Raw genomic sequence first — 19,851 nt, 5'->3', positions numbered from 1 at the left:
CTGCAGCTCGCTGAGCGGCTGTAATCTGCAGCATTCTCTCAAAAATGGTTGTCCCCATTAGTCAATGCCAAAGTTACCCATAAGTATTGATATTACAGATACATAATGCATAACATGCATGTGATTAAGTCAATAACACTAACATTAAAAAAGTTTAGCAAATGCTTCTAAGGCAATTAGAATGAATATATTCATAAGGAGCCTTCATCATTTTAAAATCACGACACATGGCTCTACCCTACAAAATAGCAAATTAGCGGCTTTTAATAATAAAAAACTATTGAACGTATATTAATGCCTGTAATTATGGGCCTGGTATTACTTGATATCAGATCAGAACCAACTTTGGTGTATCGCCCACCCCTAAAACGCAGCGTCTTCATGCAAACCAATGAGGTGGTAGTGTTTTTTGCCGTAGTGCGGTTGTCTGTCTGAGTTTAGGACTTTTAATGGTAGTTTAACTGCACAAAAAAACAATATAAGCAGGTAAATAAAAGATAGTAATTACCTGCCATCTCTGTCCCAGTCGTACACCTCAACCTTGATTGTTCTGTTGATAGAAGCACAAGATGGAGATCCGATTAAAAAGACACATCTTTCTTTTCTTTTCCTGAATTATGACTATTCATGTTTCTACTGATATGCATTTGTTTCAATATTTCTTGAGGCATGGCAATGCTCAGTTGCAACGCACTATACTCATATTCAAGGCGCTAAAATGCGATCTTCTTAATTTAAAAATGAACACAGATGCGAGTTGCTTTTGTCATTGTTGTCGTTGGGGGCATTAGGAGAAGCGGATTCATTCTGCAGCTTATCTTTATTACAACACGCTGTCTGCCTGTCACTGTATCTGCCTCTGGTAATGGGCTCTCCTCATCTCCAAATACATCCATCTCTGCATCCCATTATAGCTTCCAAGGAAATGTGAATAACAAAAAAAAGAATAGCCTGGCAGAGGCAGATATGCTGCGCTGTCACTTCGTCTCCCAGTATCTTCAACAGGAGGGTCATTTCCGTCTGACGAAAGCAAGAGCGATACGCAGAGAGCGAGAGGGCCGAGGCGAAAGCATAAAGGAGCTGAGACTGAATTAAAAGAGAGAGAGAGAGAGAGAGATAGAGAGAGAGAGAGAGCGCAAAAGGCACGAGAGTGAAGGAGGGGAAGAGCCAGGTGAAGAGACTCAACGATTAAAAACTGTGAGAAAGACAGAAAGACACCCAATATAGACAAAACCGTGCAGTGCTCACAATCTCAGTGGGTCAGGTTTGTCGTGTTCAACTGCAGAGACGGGTCAAATTAGGCAGACGAGTTTTTGAGCGGACTGTGGTGTTTCATGAATCTTGTATGACTTCCTTCTGCACTTACTGTGATTGCTTTTTGAGCTTGGCCAGCCTTCTGAAACAAATGTCACCTAATTCAAAACCTGAGGTAAAAAGTGCACCTTCGCAGCCTCGACATCTTTTTACGTAAGAAGAAGAGGAGGAAACGCAGCATTAACGGACCTTAGAGCAGCTCCAAGAGGCAGATGCACATTATGGGAAAGGAGGCAGGCTGATGGTGATGTGCACTCCGGGGCTGAATGTGTCTCCTGGTTGGCGTAACGCTTAAAGATGTGGGTGAATATATCCATGTGTATTAGGGGCGGGGCTCTCGTTAAGTCTCAGTAGGAAACATCCCCTCATCCCCTGTGAGCTTTGACGAGGTGACAGGAAATTGACAATGTGTTCACTTGTTGAACTTGTAGTCTTACTGTGTGTGTGTGTGTGTGTGTGTACGCGTGTGTGTGTGTGTGTGTACTGCTAGCGGAGCCTAAACCTGTTGCCTTTTCATTCACACAGCTGCTGTCGACGCGAACAGATGCACTTTTTCATAATTATTCGTTTTCACACAAGCTGGAAACGCAGTTGGAAGTGAAACAGAAGTCAAATGTATTTTAAGAGGCAATATAAACGTTATGTTTTATTTTGATCAGGCTCATATTTTTTGTAGAATCCTATTATTTCCAAGATGTTTCCTGGAAAGGAAAGGTTATAATTAAAGGGAACACAGAGACAGGGTTCAGTTTCTATTTTGAATGAGTTCATTTCAATTAATTGCTCATGTAACCCAGAGACCTTATTCATATTTAAAGTATTCAACATTCTTGGAAATTTGTGGAAATACATAGAAAATTACTGAGCTGAAGGTTACCAAGAAAGAGAACTTACGGAGAAGCAGCAGAATTTATTCCCATAACTTTTAAATGAGGTTAGCTAGTTCGAATGGCAGTCCATCACCATATCAATAACCCCGAGTTCCACTGAGTGTTATGTGCAGCTCGACAGGAACACTGGACCCAAACGCCGTCAACGATGGAAAAGCAACTTTATTGCTAAACAGGATTCCAAAAACAGGCTTCAAAAACCAGGATACAAAACACGCACACAAGATCTTCCACGATCTAGACAAGACGAACCGACAAAGGACTTCAAAATAAAACAGGAAACACGACACAACACTACAGATCCTGACACTGAGCTCCTGCTTCCCAAGCGGTCCCTGGATCAGCACCATGGACAATGGTTGGACCCTCTGTCATGCAGAAGATCCACTTTGAGCTACAGGGAAGCTGATCTTCTTTATATCTTGTGTTTATGGTATTGTCAGCCAGTCAGATAACATTCACATTAACCGGAGTACTAACATTGCTTGGCTGTGGTTTAAAAAAAAAAAAAAAAACTCTTCACATTTACTATTTTTTTTTCTCATTCCAGCATTTTCCGCCAGGAGGAAATTAACCTTCCAGGAAGAAAAAGATTAAAGTCGTAAATATACAAGAAAATAACTCATATATACTTTGAGAGAAAGTGAAGCAAAGTGGTTCCTTAACTAAAAAAACACGGTTTTCATTAACACGGTTTTGCATGGTTTGAGTTTTCTGTTGCAGATGTATGACTTTATAATCTCTTATTGTTGTTCCTAAATGCCCTAATATGCTGTCGTATATTACGCCACCATATAAAACACCGCAGTGTATAAGCAGACATATAATACGCCGCAGTATAACACGGCGTTGCAGTATTACGCTATGTGGAAGCAGACCATCCATCACATCTAAAATAAAAAAGGCTCACCTGTCGTAGTCACCATTGCAAAGAGCCCGAACAGGGATCTTAAAGGCCTGCCATACGGGGTTCAATGTATTCTTCACAACCTCCGTCTTGTGGCAGATGGTAAAACCTGCAGAGAGACGAGGAGAGGCAGAGAGGACAAAAGGGAAAAAGACCAAAGGGAGAAACATAAGATTTGTGGGGGGAGAAGGGCAAATATAAAGGTAATGGAGTTAAAAAAACAACAACTGAGAGCACAAGTGGAGGGCTGTGAGAGCTGGACCACTTCAAGGACACACACACTGACAGAAATATACACATAAACACACACTGCAAGATGTAATTTCATTAGTCCCTTGGGCTAGCAGGTGGACTTGGTATCTTGTGCCCTCCGAGCACAAGGTCTTATCTGGCTTGTCACACACTGCAGGATGGAAGAGAGCCCACAGAGCTGGATCGAACCCCCCCCCCCCCCCCCCCCCCCCCCCCCCCCCCCCCCCCCCCCCCCCCCCCCCCCCCCCCACACAGACACACACACACACACTAAATCTATGTGAACATACCACAGCACTGCACTTCAATTCCTCCTGCTTCACCACACACACACACACTCACACACTCACACACTCACACTCACAGTCGTGCGGACGTCATACACATCCATTTCCCCATGCAAGTCCCACACACGCTTAAACATTAAACAGGAGACACGGCTTTTAATCTCAGGCAAATCAATGAAACCCATTTCCTTTGGATTCAGGGAAGGATTAAACCCGACATGACAGGGGGAGAAGGAAAGATGGAGGCAGAGTGAATGAGGAAAGATGGGGGGGGTGGGGTGGGGGGACTCACGTGCCGTCCTCATTGCTCCTGTAGAAGACCAAGAAGGGGTCGGACTTGCCGAAGAAATCCTTTTTGTCCAACTTGTTCCCGCAGAACTGCATCATCACTGATTCCTAACGAGTAGAGGCAGAAGAAGAAGGGGAGAAAACTGAATAAAAAGACATTGTAGATGCACGTTTCCAACCAGTGGTCGTCCAATTATTCTGTGAACGTCGACGGGATCATATCTATTCAATTCAATTCAGTTTATTATTATTATATATCTGCAGCCCCGTTTTCCCTTTGAATGCAGCATCTTTTTGGAGATGAATAATGATTTCTGGTTTGTTTAGGCAGCTGTGTGTGGAAAAATGTGTATCTCCCGCTTTCCTCCAGTTGGTTTCACTGCATGCGACGAATGTGGGAACAAAATAGTTCAGAAGAAAGTATTTTCCTTTTATGACAGAATGAATCCAAAAGCTAAAAGTCCTCTATTGTCAACGCTAAAAGAATGAATTTCAGCCATATGGTGGCGCCCAGAAATGATTAAATGTGTGCTGAGGACAAAAAAATGCGATGAAAGATAAGAAATAAGTTACGGTAGTAAAACATAAATAGAGGAGAAGTTTACATTAATTGTATCAACTGTTTGCAGGCAAAGAAAAAAAAGATAAATTGAAAACCTTTCTACCAACCAAAAGAGGAAGCTGTACATCTCCTTTTACACCAGTAAAACAATAAACAGTACTGGTCGTTGATGTATGTTATATTTGTGCCTTTTCTGCTAAACTTTTTGCTTTCATTGTGTATGAATTGGGGCTCCACGCGTCCTGCTTTAGAGGCTAATGTCTATATTTCTACAGCCATCTCCATTAACTTAAAAATACACCACCAACAAAACACGGCACCGGATACGCAACATGGAACAACAACAGCTGCTTTTAAGAGCTTTTCCAAGTATTTACAGGGCATTTCGTGCCTTTGTGCAAAACAACTGCAAAGAAGGAGCAAACAGACCGGATGCTGGAAAACAGGGACTTTTTAGGAAGTGCACGTTCATCCTCACCCTGCAGTTGTTCAGCTCCTCAGCTTTCACAATGACGGTCCCGCATTTCTTCCCTTGAATGCCTCTGTACAGAACACACAACACGGCAAAAGGTTAAGACAACGCAATCACGTGGTTGGCGCGCTCCGCCGCCACCACGTCCTTTTACTCCACAACGTAAACCTCCTCCTGCGCCTCTGCTGTTCGAGTGCCAGCTCGAGGCAGAGATCAGAGGAGTTTGTGGAACAACCGGAAGGCGTAAGAAAAGTGTGTAAAGTGTAGTTGTTTACCAACACTGGCGCTGTGGCGCGTTGACCACAGGATGACAGACAGTTGTATTTATAAAAAAATAAAGAGAGAGATTCTTTCCCAAAACACAGTCTCATCAGCGTCGTGACATTTAAAAGAGGGTCATTTTGTTTTTAATTTTTATCATCACTGTTGTTTGAGTGAAATATCTAATAAGAAAGATCTAATAAATGACCCAGCGTAAGGGATGAATGATCAGGCCCAGAGCAGAAGATCAAATGCAGAGCACTCCGCCTTAAAAGTGAGAGCACATCACGAAGTGAGACTTACTGGAAAGGTTGGGAGCACAGCCGTGTTGAGACTCTGGCCAGCAACAAACCTCATGGAAAGTTTTACTGGTTCTCATCGCCTCGAAACATTCAAGCTACAAAAGGAACAGTGTTCGCATGGGGGGGCGTATGAGTGGCGCAGGTGGAGCGTTGGTAAATGTTTGGGATAGGTGATGCATGTTTATGTGTGAGCTCTGAATAAACATCATGGTCAGTGACATCATTAGCAACAACTCCTCCTCCCTTAAACGCACACAGACTGACTTCACCGTCTCAAACTGTAAGCGTTAGTCCGTTAAGGGGGCAGACAAAAGAAAACTTGTTTGCCTCCTGACGTTCATCCTCTCCGTGTCATACACAGAAAGCGGTAACTGGTAATTAAATTCATGGAAAGATTCTACCTCATTCATCCATCGTCAATATAAAATGTATTCATTATCATTTTCAATCTCAACTGACCAGTATTTTTTTTTTTATTAATGTACAGTTAAATTGTTTGTATGTACCAGCCGTGTCTCTCCGTGAAAAGTTCTCTATATATTTCCTCATTTCTAAAGAATGAAGTTGATGGGTAATGAAATTTACACTAAAAAACGACTTATAAACGCTTGTTCTCCTGTGCGTCCATGTTTCAATGCTTCATCACATGATGTTTCTACTCCCATTACAATCCTCCCAACATTTCCATGTGGGCCCTATCGTCTGATGAGAGACCCAGCTGGCATAGATCGACTCGGGCAGTCATTTAGACAGCCCAGGATTGGGGTTGAGGACCTCTGCGCGAATGTAATTCAAGCCTCCTTTTCCTCCAGCACAAGGAACTGGGGGGGGCAAAGTGCTTTTCAAACGGCAGACTTATATTCCCCTCCTTTACTTGCCAGAGCAATACCCTTTTCTCAGGAATCTAAAGACGCCAAAATAGCACCTTGAGGAGAGAGGATTCTTTTTTCTTCACTCATTTAATTTTATTTCCAGACAGCACACTGGAGTTACGTGTTTGAAATGAGAAATATATTCAGAGGAAGACTCTTTGACACGAAGTCTGTGTAGGTGAGAAAGAGCAGCGTGTTCTCACTCCAAATACAGCAGCTCGGTCAGTGGCCCTTTGTGTCAAACTATGGCGCCCCGCGTTCCCCTCCAGCATCCGTCTTGCACATGCAGGGCGGCCTCTCGTCGCCTGAGTAATTATGATGGGAGCGAAGGAAGAAGTCAGGACATGTATTTTGTGCTGGTTTCTGTATGTGTCCTGTGGACACTCGTGCAGCTGCCGGATTCCCTTCAGAAAACCTCTCATTTTACTGCGGCCTGCCCCACTTAGTGCTGGTTCTCCCTTACCCCCAGCGGGGCCCAGCAATGCGGCCTGGGCCTCCAGCAGAGCGGCGTCGGCTCCCAGGAAGAGCCGCCTCCCGCCGGAGCTCCGACTGCTGATGTGTGAATTGTTTCTTCGGGTTACTCGTGGGGAGTCGGTCCCGGCGACGGCCATTAAGACATGATTTATAAAGGGTCTTTTAATGTGCAGTATGAAGAGGAGGAACTGAAACCTGTTTTAATGTACAGAAATTAAACAGCAGGCATCTCATTGTTGTTCAAGCCGGTCCTAAGAGGCAGAAGCAATTACAGACTTGAGGGTGAAACTCTATCTGTGTGTCTCTTTTCTATTAGTTTTGCACCCTCTCACCTCAATCATGTCATCTCCCGGCAACAATATGCATGGAGAAAGAGTTAAAGACGCACACGCACTCACACACACACACACATCCCAGACAAGCGCCCAGAATCCACGTCGCCATGACAACTCTGCCGAGCAGGGGCCCCCGCTATGGGATATCGAATGGGATTCCTCTGCTCGTTATTTCCTCAAATGCATTGCTCTCGCTCCCCTTATTTTACAGAGAGGTGGTCATTATTCTGTCTGAGAGATCTGCCTTAAAATGATACGTAGGTAGCAACTGACAGGATTGCATAGTGACCGGATGAATAATGTATCTCATAGTTATGTCTTACATACATAAAGACACAACATGTGGCAAATACAAGGAGGACCAGCTCAAAGCTCAAATCCATCCAAACAAATTTCTTTCGAAACACGTGCATTGTAATGTGTATGTATGTGTAGGTTTGGGTACCGAAAACCGGTGCCAATACTCAAGTACTGTTGTTTTGTAACATTATTTATCCTTCTACAATGTGAAGACATGCCAGAAAACTGTTTTATTTCCTCTGTTGCGGCATTTAAAGTGAAGTTAATGAATTTAATGTGTGTTTTGAATAAAAACAGCATTTGATCTGTTTGATTTCTTTCATCTGAAAATGTTATATGAGTTCATACTCGCTATCGGGTAAATGCTTTCCTCATTTTAGTTTATTCATGACACAGAAAAGCCCTCCAAAGTTGAGAAGTGCTCAAGGAATGTCTCTGTCCCTGTGTGTGTGTGTGTGTGTGTGTGTGTGTGTGTGTGTGTGTGTGTGTTTGTGTGTGTGTGTAAGAGAGGAAACACTGTGAATCCTCTAATCAAGACACATGGATTTGCAATCAGTGTCTGGCGAGAGACGGGTAATTAAGTCTGGGCCACTTCTGGGCTGCAGCCTCACACACACATGCATGCTCAAACAGCAGGCGTGTGCACGCAGATACACACACACACACTCACACGCACACTCACACTCACACGTCACCTCCATTATTCTCCCGATGAAGGAGAATACCTGAATGAGATATCAATTATAATTATAAGAGCATGAGAATCTATCTATTCTCGGCCGTGCTCCGACACAATCGCACTTTCTCCCCTAAAAGGAAACTCATAACCATAATTCTGTCACACAAAAGGAAGATTGACATCAAATCCATGTCACGCGGTACACCAGAGGCAGATAGAGAGTTTCTTTGTCCTTCCTTTACAAATACATACAATCAGGCTTGTATTCAGAGATATCAGCCTTTGTGTGTGTGTGTGTGTGTGTGTGTGTGTGTGTGTGTGTGTGTGTGTGTGTGTGTGAGAGAGTGTGTGTGTCGGGAGTTCTTGGCTCACTTGTATCTAACACTGTAGCCCACTTGGCTCTCCCATAGTTCACCAGGGCTTCTCCCTGACCCTTTGGACACTGGGAGATCTGGTTTGTGGGAACAAACAAAACAGTGTGAGAGAGGGATACAGACGGAGAGTTGGAAAGGAAAGAGAATAGAGAAAGAAAAAGAAAGAGCCTCACTCACAAACTGCCAACTGAATATTCAAGAGCCCCACGAAATGAACACAAGCGTCAGTATTTCAAGTGAAAATGTTGTCAGTAATAAAATGCCAAATAAACGTATTAAGTGGTATTCTCTAAATCGAGTCAGGTTAACACGTCGAAGTTAAAAAGAGCTCTCAAGGAGTCCATTAGCTTCAACATGCAGCACAACCAGGCGGCGACCTGCGGGTCTGAACCGTGAAGCCAATGCAGCAGCGCAAAAAAAACAAACAAGAGCAAAGCTTGAAGACGGCAGTCCTCAAACCAACACTCAGTTATTACTCTATATATTACTCTCTATGTATATTACTCTAAGTTGAAGGAGCTGAGCCTGTAGTGAAATGAACACATCAAGGTGTGAAGTTAAAATGAGCTTAACTCCATGTCATGTAAATAAAACGTCATCAGTCACCATTTAAAAAAACAACTAAACCTTGCAAATTCCTTTGGCCACGATAATTATGACGTTAAAAATCTGATATCGTGACAGCTCTACTTGTGGTATAACAATGTATGGCAAGAAAAGAAAAGAAAAGAGAGAGGTTTATTTTTACCATGAAATATAAAAAAGAAACGAGGAGATGAATGCAGCTATCCAAGTAGGGAACTGAAATGACATCAAATAAATATTCTGCTCTGGCTTTACGAGGTGCAGGATCGCCAAGAAGAGATTCATGATTTATGACCATGAAAACTTCCCTTTATGGATTATTGAGTATTGCACTGACTTTGCTGGAAGGTTGAGGTCAAATGAAAAGAAAAGAGGGAACAGCAGGACTAAGAGATGTTGCATGGACACTCATGTGATATACATGCAGTGCACACACACACACACACACACACACACACACACACACACAAACACACACACGCACACACACACACACACGCACACACTGGTGCTGGTCGGCCAGCAGCCGTGCAGGAATCTACCCGTCACTATTTTGCATCCTGTTGCACTCAGACTCCCCCCCCCCCCACACCCACCCACCCACACACACACACACACACACACACACAGGAGTTTGATTGAACAATGTAATTAGCTGTAATTAGCACTCATTAAAATTGTTAAAGATCCCTCCTGTCGTGTCAGGCTGCAGGTGTGTCTCTGACAAAGTCCAACACACACATACAAAGACACACACACACGTACACATGCATACAGACACAACCTCAGCAAGACGATGATTGCAACAGCTGTGGCCTCTGTACCTTTGTTTTTAATAAATGTTGACAGGGTTTCTATTTCTGCACCATGACGTCTTCAAAATCAGAGTCTACACATTTTATATATGACACTTTTGGAATATAGCCATCTATCTATCTATCCATTATCTGTCACTGTTGATGCTTTACAGAGTCGCGGGCTACGTTTTAATAATGATAATAATAATAATAATAATAATAATAATAATAATAATAATAAGACTATCTAGCATTTTTTGAGCCATAAAAATGGCAGCCTAAAATATTATAGTATTCCATGTGCACAATAAATGTTCCACTTTATAGCTGGTCTTAACAAAGACTGTCCGTTGTCATTGTATATATGTTTTGTAATCGTTTTTTTGCCATTAGTGTCACCATTACTGTGTACGTAATCCGTGTGTGTGTGGATGATGAAGTGGGAGGAGTTCCTTGAGGACATTGTTTTGCACTTTGAAGGCGTCCATGGTGCATGTAAAAGCATGTGCATGCACAGAAACATTGGACAGACTCTCTCTCTCTCTCTCTCATTCCTTTTGAGTGGGACACCTACCTCTCACCATGGTGCTTTTGCACACACACACACACAGAGATTGCCAGGTTGTTGACAGTGTTCAGTGAAGGGATGCCAGCTTGGATGTTATTCCCCCCCCCTTCCCTTACAGATCCCAAGGCTCAAGAGGGCTTCGAATGAACAAGTTAATTGGATTACAAAGATACAATTGAAAGGAGGCCAAGTGGGCTTCACCATGAGAGAGAGAAAATATCTGAAACACAGGAGGCCCAAAGTGCAGCAGCATGTATAAATGTAGATCTCCTGATGAAGCGGATTTTGCTGCTGATCTTGATCTAAACTATTTGAATATTAAACATCTGTAAATAATGGTTATATTCTAATACAGCCGCACGGTGCAGGCTAATATTAAAGTATATCTATTTTCTATTTGTACCTGTGGAGCTAGCCTCAGTGTGTGTTTTCGGGCCAACAGCAGCACTTGGGAGATGTCGTACACACTGCGAGATGTCACTAAAATAGAGGCAAAGCAATTCTTTCAAAGGCAAAACGGCTCCCTGTCTCATAACGGCTGGCTGTTTGTTTGTGCTGCTTTGTGGATCACTTACTTTAAGATGCACAGGGGGCATCTTTGACTGCTGGGGGAGCTGGAGCACGTTAGTTCAGCATAAATAAAGGACTGGATACTGTTCCATTCAAAATGCTGCTTCGGTCTACCTCATCGTAATGCAAAAACAATGTTTTAAATCATTAACTTCTGACTCGAACCTTCAAGATCCTGAATGTCACATTCTCGTTACTGTGTAAGTTTGCACACGAAGATGAAATGAATGATTTATGTGTCGCTGCGAGTGCGGTTTCAAACGACCCAATGCATCTGTCGTTTGTCTAAGCAAACAACAGGCTCTCAGGTAATGGGAGTAATGGTTTGTCCTTATTCCTGGTTATATCAATGTTGTATTCCCTGTGGCTGAAGAATGGATGGATAATCAGAAGTTACATATTAACAACTACAGGTCTCTCTGCATTGATGTGTGATATGTGAGCCATGCTACATTATAGAGTATATATATATATATATATATATATATATATATATATATATATATATAGAGAGAGAGAGAGAGAGAGAGTAAATTATGTTTAATTTAAAGCAACAATTCACCCCAGAACAGTATAAATGGTCTATAGTAATCACCTCTCTGGGCTCTTTATGTTTGGGAGAACAGAGAATGAACGAAAGAAAGAAAGCAAAAAAATAATATTTGTAGAATTATTCAAGTTTCTTGTTTCCATGGAAATCCAAACACAACTATTTTTGCTCAACCATTTCTAAGCCAAAGCACCTTCATATACGGAGACTCTCGTTCACTCAGTCAAAGTCTGTTTTGCAGTGATATGATTTCATTTTTCATGTCCTGCGCTCTCCTAAACGCAATTCGTTAGAAAAACCTTTCTGAGACCGAAGACAGCCTCGGGAGTTGAGTACTAAATACAATGTATATGTTTTTTAGGTGAACTATACCTTTAAGTGGAGACATGAAGATATCCAAAATTGTTTATTGTATTGTACTTTCATGAAAATTAATATATTTCATCTTCAGCGGTTATAAACACAAAGACTGAGGGCTCATTATGTTCTGCTTCGTTTTCATCATTTTCATTAAACTTCATGTACACAGAGAGCACTTTGAAACTTGCCCTCTAACATAACTTTGTTCTTGTTGTTGTACCAGTTGCCGAAGTATAATCAGGCCAACGTTAAGGAAACACGTGTATCCACAAACTAACCAATAAAGCAGATATTGTAATCTATCTGCGTTGCAGAACAGGCCTGAGGTACACGATGGATGTAATGAGCCGATGTGTTTGTATCTGCAAGAATACCCTCGAGTGTGTGGGAGGGTTTTTGTGTGTTTGTATATGTTCGTTAAAAAAATAAAATCTGTAGGTGTGCACTGTTCTTCAGCTTAGTATCCCCAGAAATAGATCCAATATTGATACGGCTTCAGTCTCACTAATTAGCGAGCAGCAAATATTCTTCCATGCAGAAAATGTAAAAAACCGTTTGGAGAATAAATGCAAATCAAGTAGTGTACACGTACTTAAAAATTATTTAATGATTTAATTCTCATTTTCATTTGCTGAAACTACCTCAATTTAAAGGAAATACGCTTTCAAAATGAATCTTTGTCCAGGTTTAAAACATGCAACTCCCAAAGTAAATGCAATGTCCCACTCTTTACTCATTTCCTGTGACCATCAATCGACTTTGGTTGGATCATTTCTGAAATTATAGCACATACAAATATGGGCACACCCACTACTCACCCAAGAGGTTTTTCCGAGCGACTGCCCAATGATCCAACCACCTCTCCGAGAGTACAGTAGGCCTGGCCCAGGAAATCCTGCAGAGTTAGAGGAAGAGAGAGGGAGAGTTTTAAAACACACGTCAAATGTAATTCATAAAACATAAATTGATATAAAAAAGGCCCCTGTCCCTGATCTTTATGAAACCTCCATGTTCCCCATTGACAGATGATAAATACTGCAGAGTAGATTGAGCCTTACTGCTCTGCTCCCTTGCAACTTTCCTGCTAGATTAAGTTGCCATCACATAATGGAACTTCACAGATGGTGCAGTAAGATAGAGAGAAGAGCATTTGCACACAAACATTTGTGTGCATCAGTCCTGGAGACCGCTTGTGACTAAATGTGCATGCATGACAATGTGGAATTTCTAAATGTTAGTCTGTCGGCATAAAATGATGGCAGCCTTCAAAATAAAAGCTAAGGACGAAAACACAACTTCTGCAACACCCAAAGCATGACAGGTCCCTCTCTCTAATTGGACAGAAGCTATTACATCTCGATCACACACACACACACACACACACACACACACACACTGCCATCTCGATCTCCAGGGGGCACACTGTTGAGACCGTTCGTCTTATTGGACGCCGCCTCTAATATCGGACCGGAGCCGCTCCGAGCAGCACTAAGATAATGGATCCTCTTCGCTCCACTGATGAGCCTCTTTTGTTATTCGGACTCGACATCCATCTATCCATCTGCCCAGCTTTGTGCCGACCTCTCTAGCTCATTTAACCCATCAGAGTTGCATAGATACGGCCGCATGACTTTCACTTGCTGTAAACGGATTTGTGTTGGTCACTAGTGCCGAAATAACAAAAGGAAAATGATTTCCTTATGATATGTTCCACTGTCTATGACGTAGAGGCTGTGCAGTAAAGTCAAAATCACCTAGCAACCGCGGCTGTTGCCAGCATGAGGTCCATCGAAGGATTGGTTGTGTGCAACTAATGGCTAAATATACAACAGCGTGGGCTAAGAAAAGACTTAAAAAGAAAGAAGGATAGTTGTGTGGGTGCAGCTCCATTCAGTAATGTTCTGGAAAAATCAACAGTTTGATAAGACTGAGATCCGGAGGAGGAGTAGGATAAAAACATTGATACCAGTTTTAATGAGAATATACTGGGAGCGCAATGCTCCTCATCCAAGAGCTTACTCTGGAGCAGAGCAGGAGAGGTTTTTCAGATCAATACTACAATATTGGAAAAATCCTCTTGTAGCAATGTAGCAATATGAGTAAGTAGCCGCCCCTCCCCCCCCCCAGCACTGCACTATCAGGGGTGAATTGGGGCCATTCATTTAGGCACCAGGTCATTGACAAGCTAACTTGACAGCAAGGCTAACTTAGCTGACTTCTAGCATTAGCTTAATATTTACCGTACCGACCTCAAAATGGTCCACGATCTCCTGACATAACAAGTCTCAAAATAATTTTGTCTTTGGTCAATAAATGATCTACGAACGTTTAATAGATCACTTGCACCTTTTCTAATAATTAATCAACGCAGTCATACATGTTATTAAGCTGTTATTGAATCAGGTTTTTTTCCGAATGTCAGTGGTCTATTTGAGGGTCTTGCTCATACAGTAAAAGAGATGAAAAACAAACGTTTCCTGCTGGAGGAAAAACACATCTTCACAACCTGGCAACCCAAACGTCAGCCGGTCTATCTGCATCCAGAGATATAAATGAGTGAGATCTTATGAACAGGGCTATGTGTGTGTGTGTGTGTGTGTGTGTGTGTGTGTGTGTGTGTGTGTGTGTGTGTGTGTGTGTTTCTCAACCTGTCCCTCTATTTCCACACTCATTCTCACCCGGTTCCCAGGTGTTCCTGCAGCCTACAGCTCCCACGTTCAAAACACCATCTAATGGATTGGCTCTCTATACACCCCCCCCCCCCCTCACACACACACACTTCCCCCTCCTTTCCCCCCCCCCCCTGAGACCTGCATCAACGCTCGCACGCTGCCTCCGAGCCAACATGCTGATCTCTTCTTGTCTGAGATTATTGATCGCAAGAAAGTGAGGCATAGGTGGTGCAGGGGGTGGGGGAGGGGGAAACGGAGGGATCAAGATAGGGAGAAAGTGAGAGAGCATGGGTATGGCAATGAAATAGAAGGAAAGGGTGACAGACTGCCATGGTGAGAGGGAAAGACTAGAAACGGAGACGGGGAAAGCACAAGAGGGATGAATTGTATCCAGAGAGACAAAAAAGCCACAAATGAGGAGAGAAATATCCTGAGGGGAAACGGAGAGGGACTAAATCTGCTTTGGAGAGACTGCGAGTGCTTCTCACGGTAGTATTCAATTTATCGACACAGCTACTGGCACATAAATGCCAGCGGTGCATTTGATGGCAACAACAAATGCCTAAAAAACGGACTCAGCTCAAAATGAATTATTGTTGGAGGTAGATACCAATTAGTGACCAAGATACAGCCTTGCAGCCACATTATATCATCATCATCATAATGATTTAAAAGCTATAGATGCAATTAAAACCACAGCCACATGTCCCTTGATATCAAAGCTAAGTAACTTTCCTTTATGCTGTATGTAAATGCCCCATTTCTGTACCGTGGGTAAATTAACTATATCTATACACCTCACGATTTCAACCTTTTTGCTAGTTAGGAGCTCAGAGACTTGAGGGCCTGCTGCTGAACTGCAATGGTTATGTGTTCCAGATTCTTCTGATAGATGACCTATCTGCAGCCTGATTCAAGTCTTTGGCAGTGCCTTGAGGGTGAGAAATGGTATGCTATGGTTTGTAGTTACAAGTCTTGAAGCATGAAACACCCCGACTAGGATTGCATTGCTTTCTACAGGTTCGTGGGACTTTTATGAAGAATACATTATACAATTAAATGTTCTTACTTTCAGGGTAGCAGAAATGTAATAATAGTAAAGCAGGAGATACGGGATGTTATGTTCCTAACCAGATGCTCCTTGATAAGACATTTAGCCATTTTCCAGTAAGAAACAAACCAACAAACAATTAAACAGACTATGCAGAAGGATATGTTTTACTCGGCTTATGTGTTTCTTAAAAGGTGCAGCGTCATCTACCGCTAATGTTGCAGCTTGCAACCAACTGAAACTTCTCCGTGTGCCCAGCGTGAAGCAAGACTTCAGTGGCTGACGCAACAATGCGAAAATGCAAAGGGCACTAACTAGGGTCAGTGTGTGGTTTGTCCGTCCTGGGCTACTGTAGAAACATGGCGAGCGGCTCAATGGAGAGGAAGCGCTCTGCATGTCGATATGAACGTTCTGAGGTAATGAAGACACAACAAGTCTTATTTTCAGGTGAATATACACTAAAGACATCAAGACTTCAATTTATGCCTAGATCCTCCTAAATGTGACACTGTTCCTTTAAGTAAGTCTAAAGTAGCGGTCGTTTATCCCCCTTGGACAGACAAACATTAGCATTGTAGCATTAACATTCGCCATAGGACACAAAACATCTCTGAGTGCTGTTCTATTATATGTTCAATTCCGTAAACTATAAAATTATATATACACTGAAGCTATAAATGTAATTGTCCAGATAACGGTCAGAGGTTATGATCAGAAAAGACAGCCGTTGGTGCCGTTGCATTGTCTTTTTTTGCCTCCCATAATTTTTATTGTTGCTATGATTTCCTTTTACCAGACAGTGACAGACCAGGTCAGTGTTGACCGTTGCTACGGCAATCACCTGCCCAAACATGTCTCAGATATCACTGAAAAGCCGTTTTCATGAGAACAGATGTGCACACAAGATTACAGGCGAATACGGACCGTCAGGATACACAAACACAAGTTATCAACTGAAACCGACACTTCCCCTGTTGTTGTACGATAACAGTGCAACCCCTGGACATTTTGGAAAATACGCTTGTTTGATTTCATGGAGTTAGATGAGAGGACTGAGTATGAAGTTTGACGCTACCCGCCAGCAAGGAGACCGGAAACAGGGGGAAACAGCTGGCCTGACTGACTGTAGATGAAACAATCCACTCACTAATAAACACACATTTCATTTGGGACAGTGATCAAAAGTAAACTAAACAAATGACAAACAACGATTGAACCGCTCTACATTACCGAGGAAAACCTTCAACACTGCGACTGCTGATTGTTTGAACTACAATCCCCATGATGCAGTAGGCAGGACACAGCCATGACTGATAACGGTATGGCATTGTTCTTCCTAATTACCTCTATGCTAATCCCTCTTATCAATGTGAAAAGCAGGGTGGACAGGGGGAATCAGTGTGTATTTCATTCCTCAATGAAGTGCGGGGCCGTTGGGGGAATGTTCTATAACAGTAGATGATAAACACACTCATTGTAATGGCCAGATTGCTGTTATGGGGCTGAAATGAGGCTAATGGGAGGTAATAACAAGGACAGCAATCAGGCTCAAACAAACACTACCTCATACCAAATTAAAATCAGCAAAGGTGGGGGGGAGACAAAATGCAAACGTACACGTCTCGATGTGTGCACAAAATAATCAAGTTTTCGCACTCACGTGTTTTGACAAGTTGGCGCTCTTCGAGTCAACATCGTACCTGTGGAAAAAGGAAAAGAGAGCGAGAGTGAGTGCATTAGAAGAGATGGAGGGTGACAGGAGCTCAGCTGGAAATGCGACAGGGATTACAGACTGAGTAAATCAGCAATGGGGCCAAGCAGCTTGTCAGCGACGATCTCACCAGAGGCCCTGGGTATTTCACTTCCCAGCATCGGCTGGCTCGAAGGCGTCCTCCATTAAAGTGACACTAAATGCACTAATTGGCAGTGATACATACATGTGAGGGTGACGCGGAGAGGAATATTGTGAGAGCGGGTAAACAAGTGTCGGTTAGCGTTTCCATCTCTGCTTATTGTGTGTGACTCTCAGTGGGCTATCGCATTATATTTTTGCGACGCGCGTTTGAATATCATTCCTGCCTGTTATTCCTCCATTCCACCTGCAGGTGTCTCGCACATAGAGCACATGCAATGATGCGTCCAGACATGGCCCCTCCAATGCAGGGGCTACACTCCAAGGAAATGGGAAGCAATCAGACAAGCCGCTCACTCGGCAATTTGAGGTCACTTCACGACTCGGGTCAATTTACTCGCCGCTGAGAAAGGATTGCCCTTTGCTGGGTAATATTCCGGGTGAGAAATGAGCAGCAATTTAGTTGCTCTTCAAGAATATTCAGGATAATGTACACAATTGCGAGTGTTAGACCTTCAGAGTGGGGACATTTTTGGGATGAGAGGACATTTTAGCCACTTTTTCAAGGCCTGTTTGAGGGTTTAGGTTTATGTCAGGGGAAGAGTTGGGGTCAAGTGTTTAGTTGTGAATGTTGAGGTCAGAGTAAGGGGCTAGGGAAGGCATCATGTCAACGAGTGTCCTCACAAAGATAGTACAGGGGTGTGTGTGTGTCTGTGTGTGTGCGTGTGTTGTGCGTGGGGTAATTATAGGATTCTAAATGACTCTAAATCCAAAGCATGCCTGAGTATTCAAACACAATCACATTATGTCTTATCATCAGCGTCTGTGACTTCCTTCAGCGTTCAACCGTCCAACCGGACACACCGTACAGTCAGTCATACACATGTCGGAGTAGGAATGATTCACTGTCAACAAATGTGGCCCTACTGACTCAGAGCAACAAACAGACAAATGAATCCATTACTTTTTATGTAAACGTGTCAATCAAGACACCCTGTTTCACTGTAATTTGTAAAGAGCTGAAGGGTATTTCTTTTTAATAAAAAGAGAAAATGGAAGAGCTTCCAGTTCCATTTCACTCATTTCTCTCGGCTCCTTGTGAAAACCATGTCAGCGTGTTGTTAGAAGACAATTAAATCCCTGCAGATCATGTCGGTGCAGAGCTGTCAGAACAGCAACAAGGAAATGGGCGCACACTTAGGCGATGCCACAAAAATGTACTAATGATTACGGTTGGATCTTACTTGGCATTTCGTCAGGTCACACTGGCACACCCATCTGTATTCATCATGCAGACCGACATGTTTTTGACGTGGATGATGTAGGTTCTTGTATGACCTATTCATCAGCACAAGTCACGTGTATAATTAACGTGTGTGATATTTAGAGGTATGGTTTTTGTATTACTGTTTTTATGTACTTTTTTAAAGTACTTTATTGAACTGTTAATTGTTGATGCCCTCATTGAGCTTTTTTGCCTATTGGTGTACATGGTGCATCAATTATGAGCGTGTCTTCCACTTTTCAAACATTTTGATTTGACAAAGATGGCTTGAAACTTGAAACTTGAACGCTTTTACAGCTCATCCTCTTGAGAAAAATGAATTTCAAAAAGTACACATTTTCACGGCAATGCATCGAATAGCTGTTGAGATATTGCAATACAGATAAAAAATGTCAACGTCACGGGAAAGGCAGCGGATCACTAAAGCAGTAGAACAACTGTCTGTTACGCTGTGCTGATATCCGTACTGACTAGAAATGGAGATACAGAGAGGTGTATGACACACAGTCTCACAATTCATGCTCGGGGAGGAAACGTTCTTTCATCTGCCTTCATCTCAGACTGCGTTACCCTCCGCAGGCCGGCGGCGCCAGCTATCTACGGCTGTCTACGGAAATGTTGGCAAGCAAGCTCCACAAGCACACATGTGCAGGGACGCCGACACACTCAAGAGGGACGGACAAAAAACCAGAGCGCCGTTTTGTTCCTGGGATGCTCACTTCCATTCAGAAAACCACTCAAGAGACAGCGAGCAGCGAGACATGCATTCATGCTACTTATTCATCTACCTAAACAAACGGGAAGGCATAGAAAGTGACACAACATGGATGCCCTGACATCTCCTGAGCATGACAATGCCACAGCGCAACTAGAAAGGGTGTGCATCAGGTGCGTGTGTGTGTACAGCACGCGTACAAAAGCCTTTCGATGTGCGATTTGAAAATAAGCACACACACACACACACACACAGTGCATATGGAAAAGAGTTTTAC

The 19,851-nt window shown here is 42.8% G+C and overlaps 1 protein-coding gene across 1 annotated transcript in view; it reads right to left on the bottom strand.

Annotated features, from left to right (window-relative positions):
• Positions 1 to 19,851, bottom strand: part of LOC117726099 (copine-8-like) — a 62,688-nt gene that overhangs the window by 20,170 nt on the left and 22,667 nt on the right. The window contains 6 exon segments of the mRNA XM_034526174.1: positions 509 to 550; positions 3,115 to 3,218; positions 3,942 to 4,046; positions 4,979 to 5,042; positions 12,818 to 12,894; positions 17,383 to 17,422. Of these exon segments, the coding sequence (XP_034382065.1) occupies positions 509 to 550; positions 3,115 to 3,218; positions 3,942 to 4,046; positions 4,979 to 5,042; positions 12,818 to 12,894; positions 17,383 to 17,422 (432 nt within the window).

Source organism: Cyclopterus lumpus, chromosome 23 (assembly GCF_009769545.1).
Source record: "Cyclopterus lumpus isolate fCycLum1 chromosome 23, fCycLum1.pri, whole genome shotgun sequence".
Classification (NCBI taxonomy): domain Eukaryota; kingdom Metazoa; phylum Chordata; class Actinopteri; order Perciformes; family Cyclopteridae; genus Cyclopterus; species Cyclopterus lumpus.
Note: the sequence above shows the minus strand (reverse complement) of the source record. Positions and strands in the feature narration are given on the sequence as shown.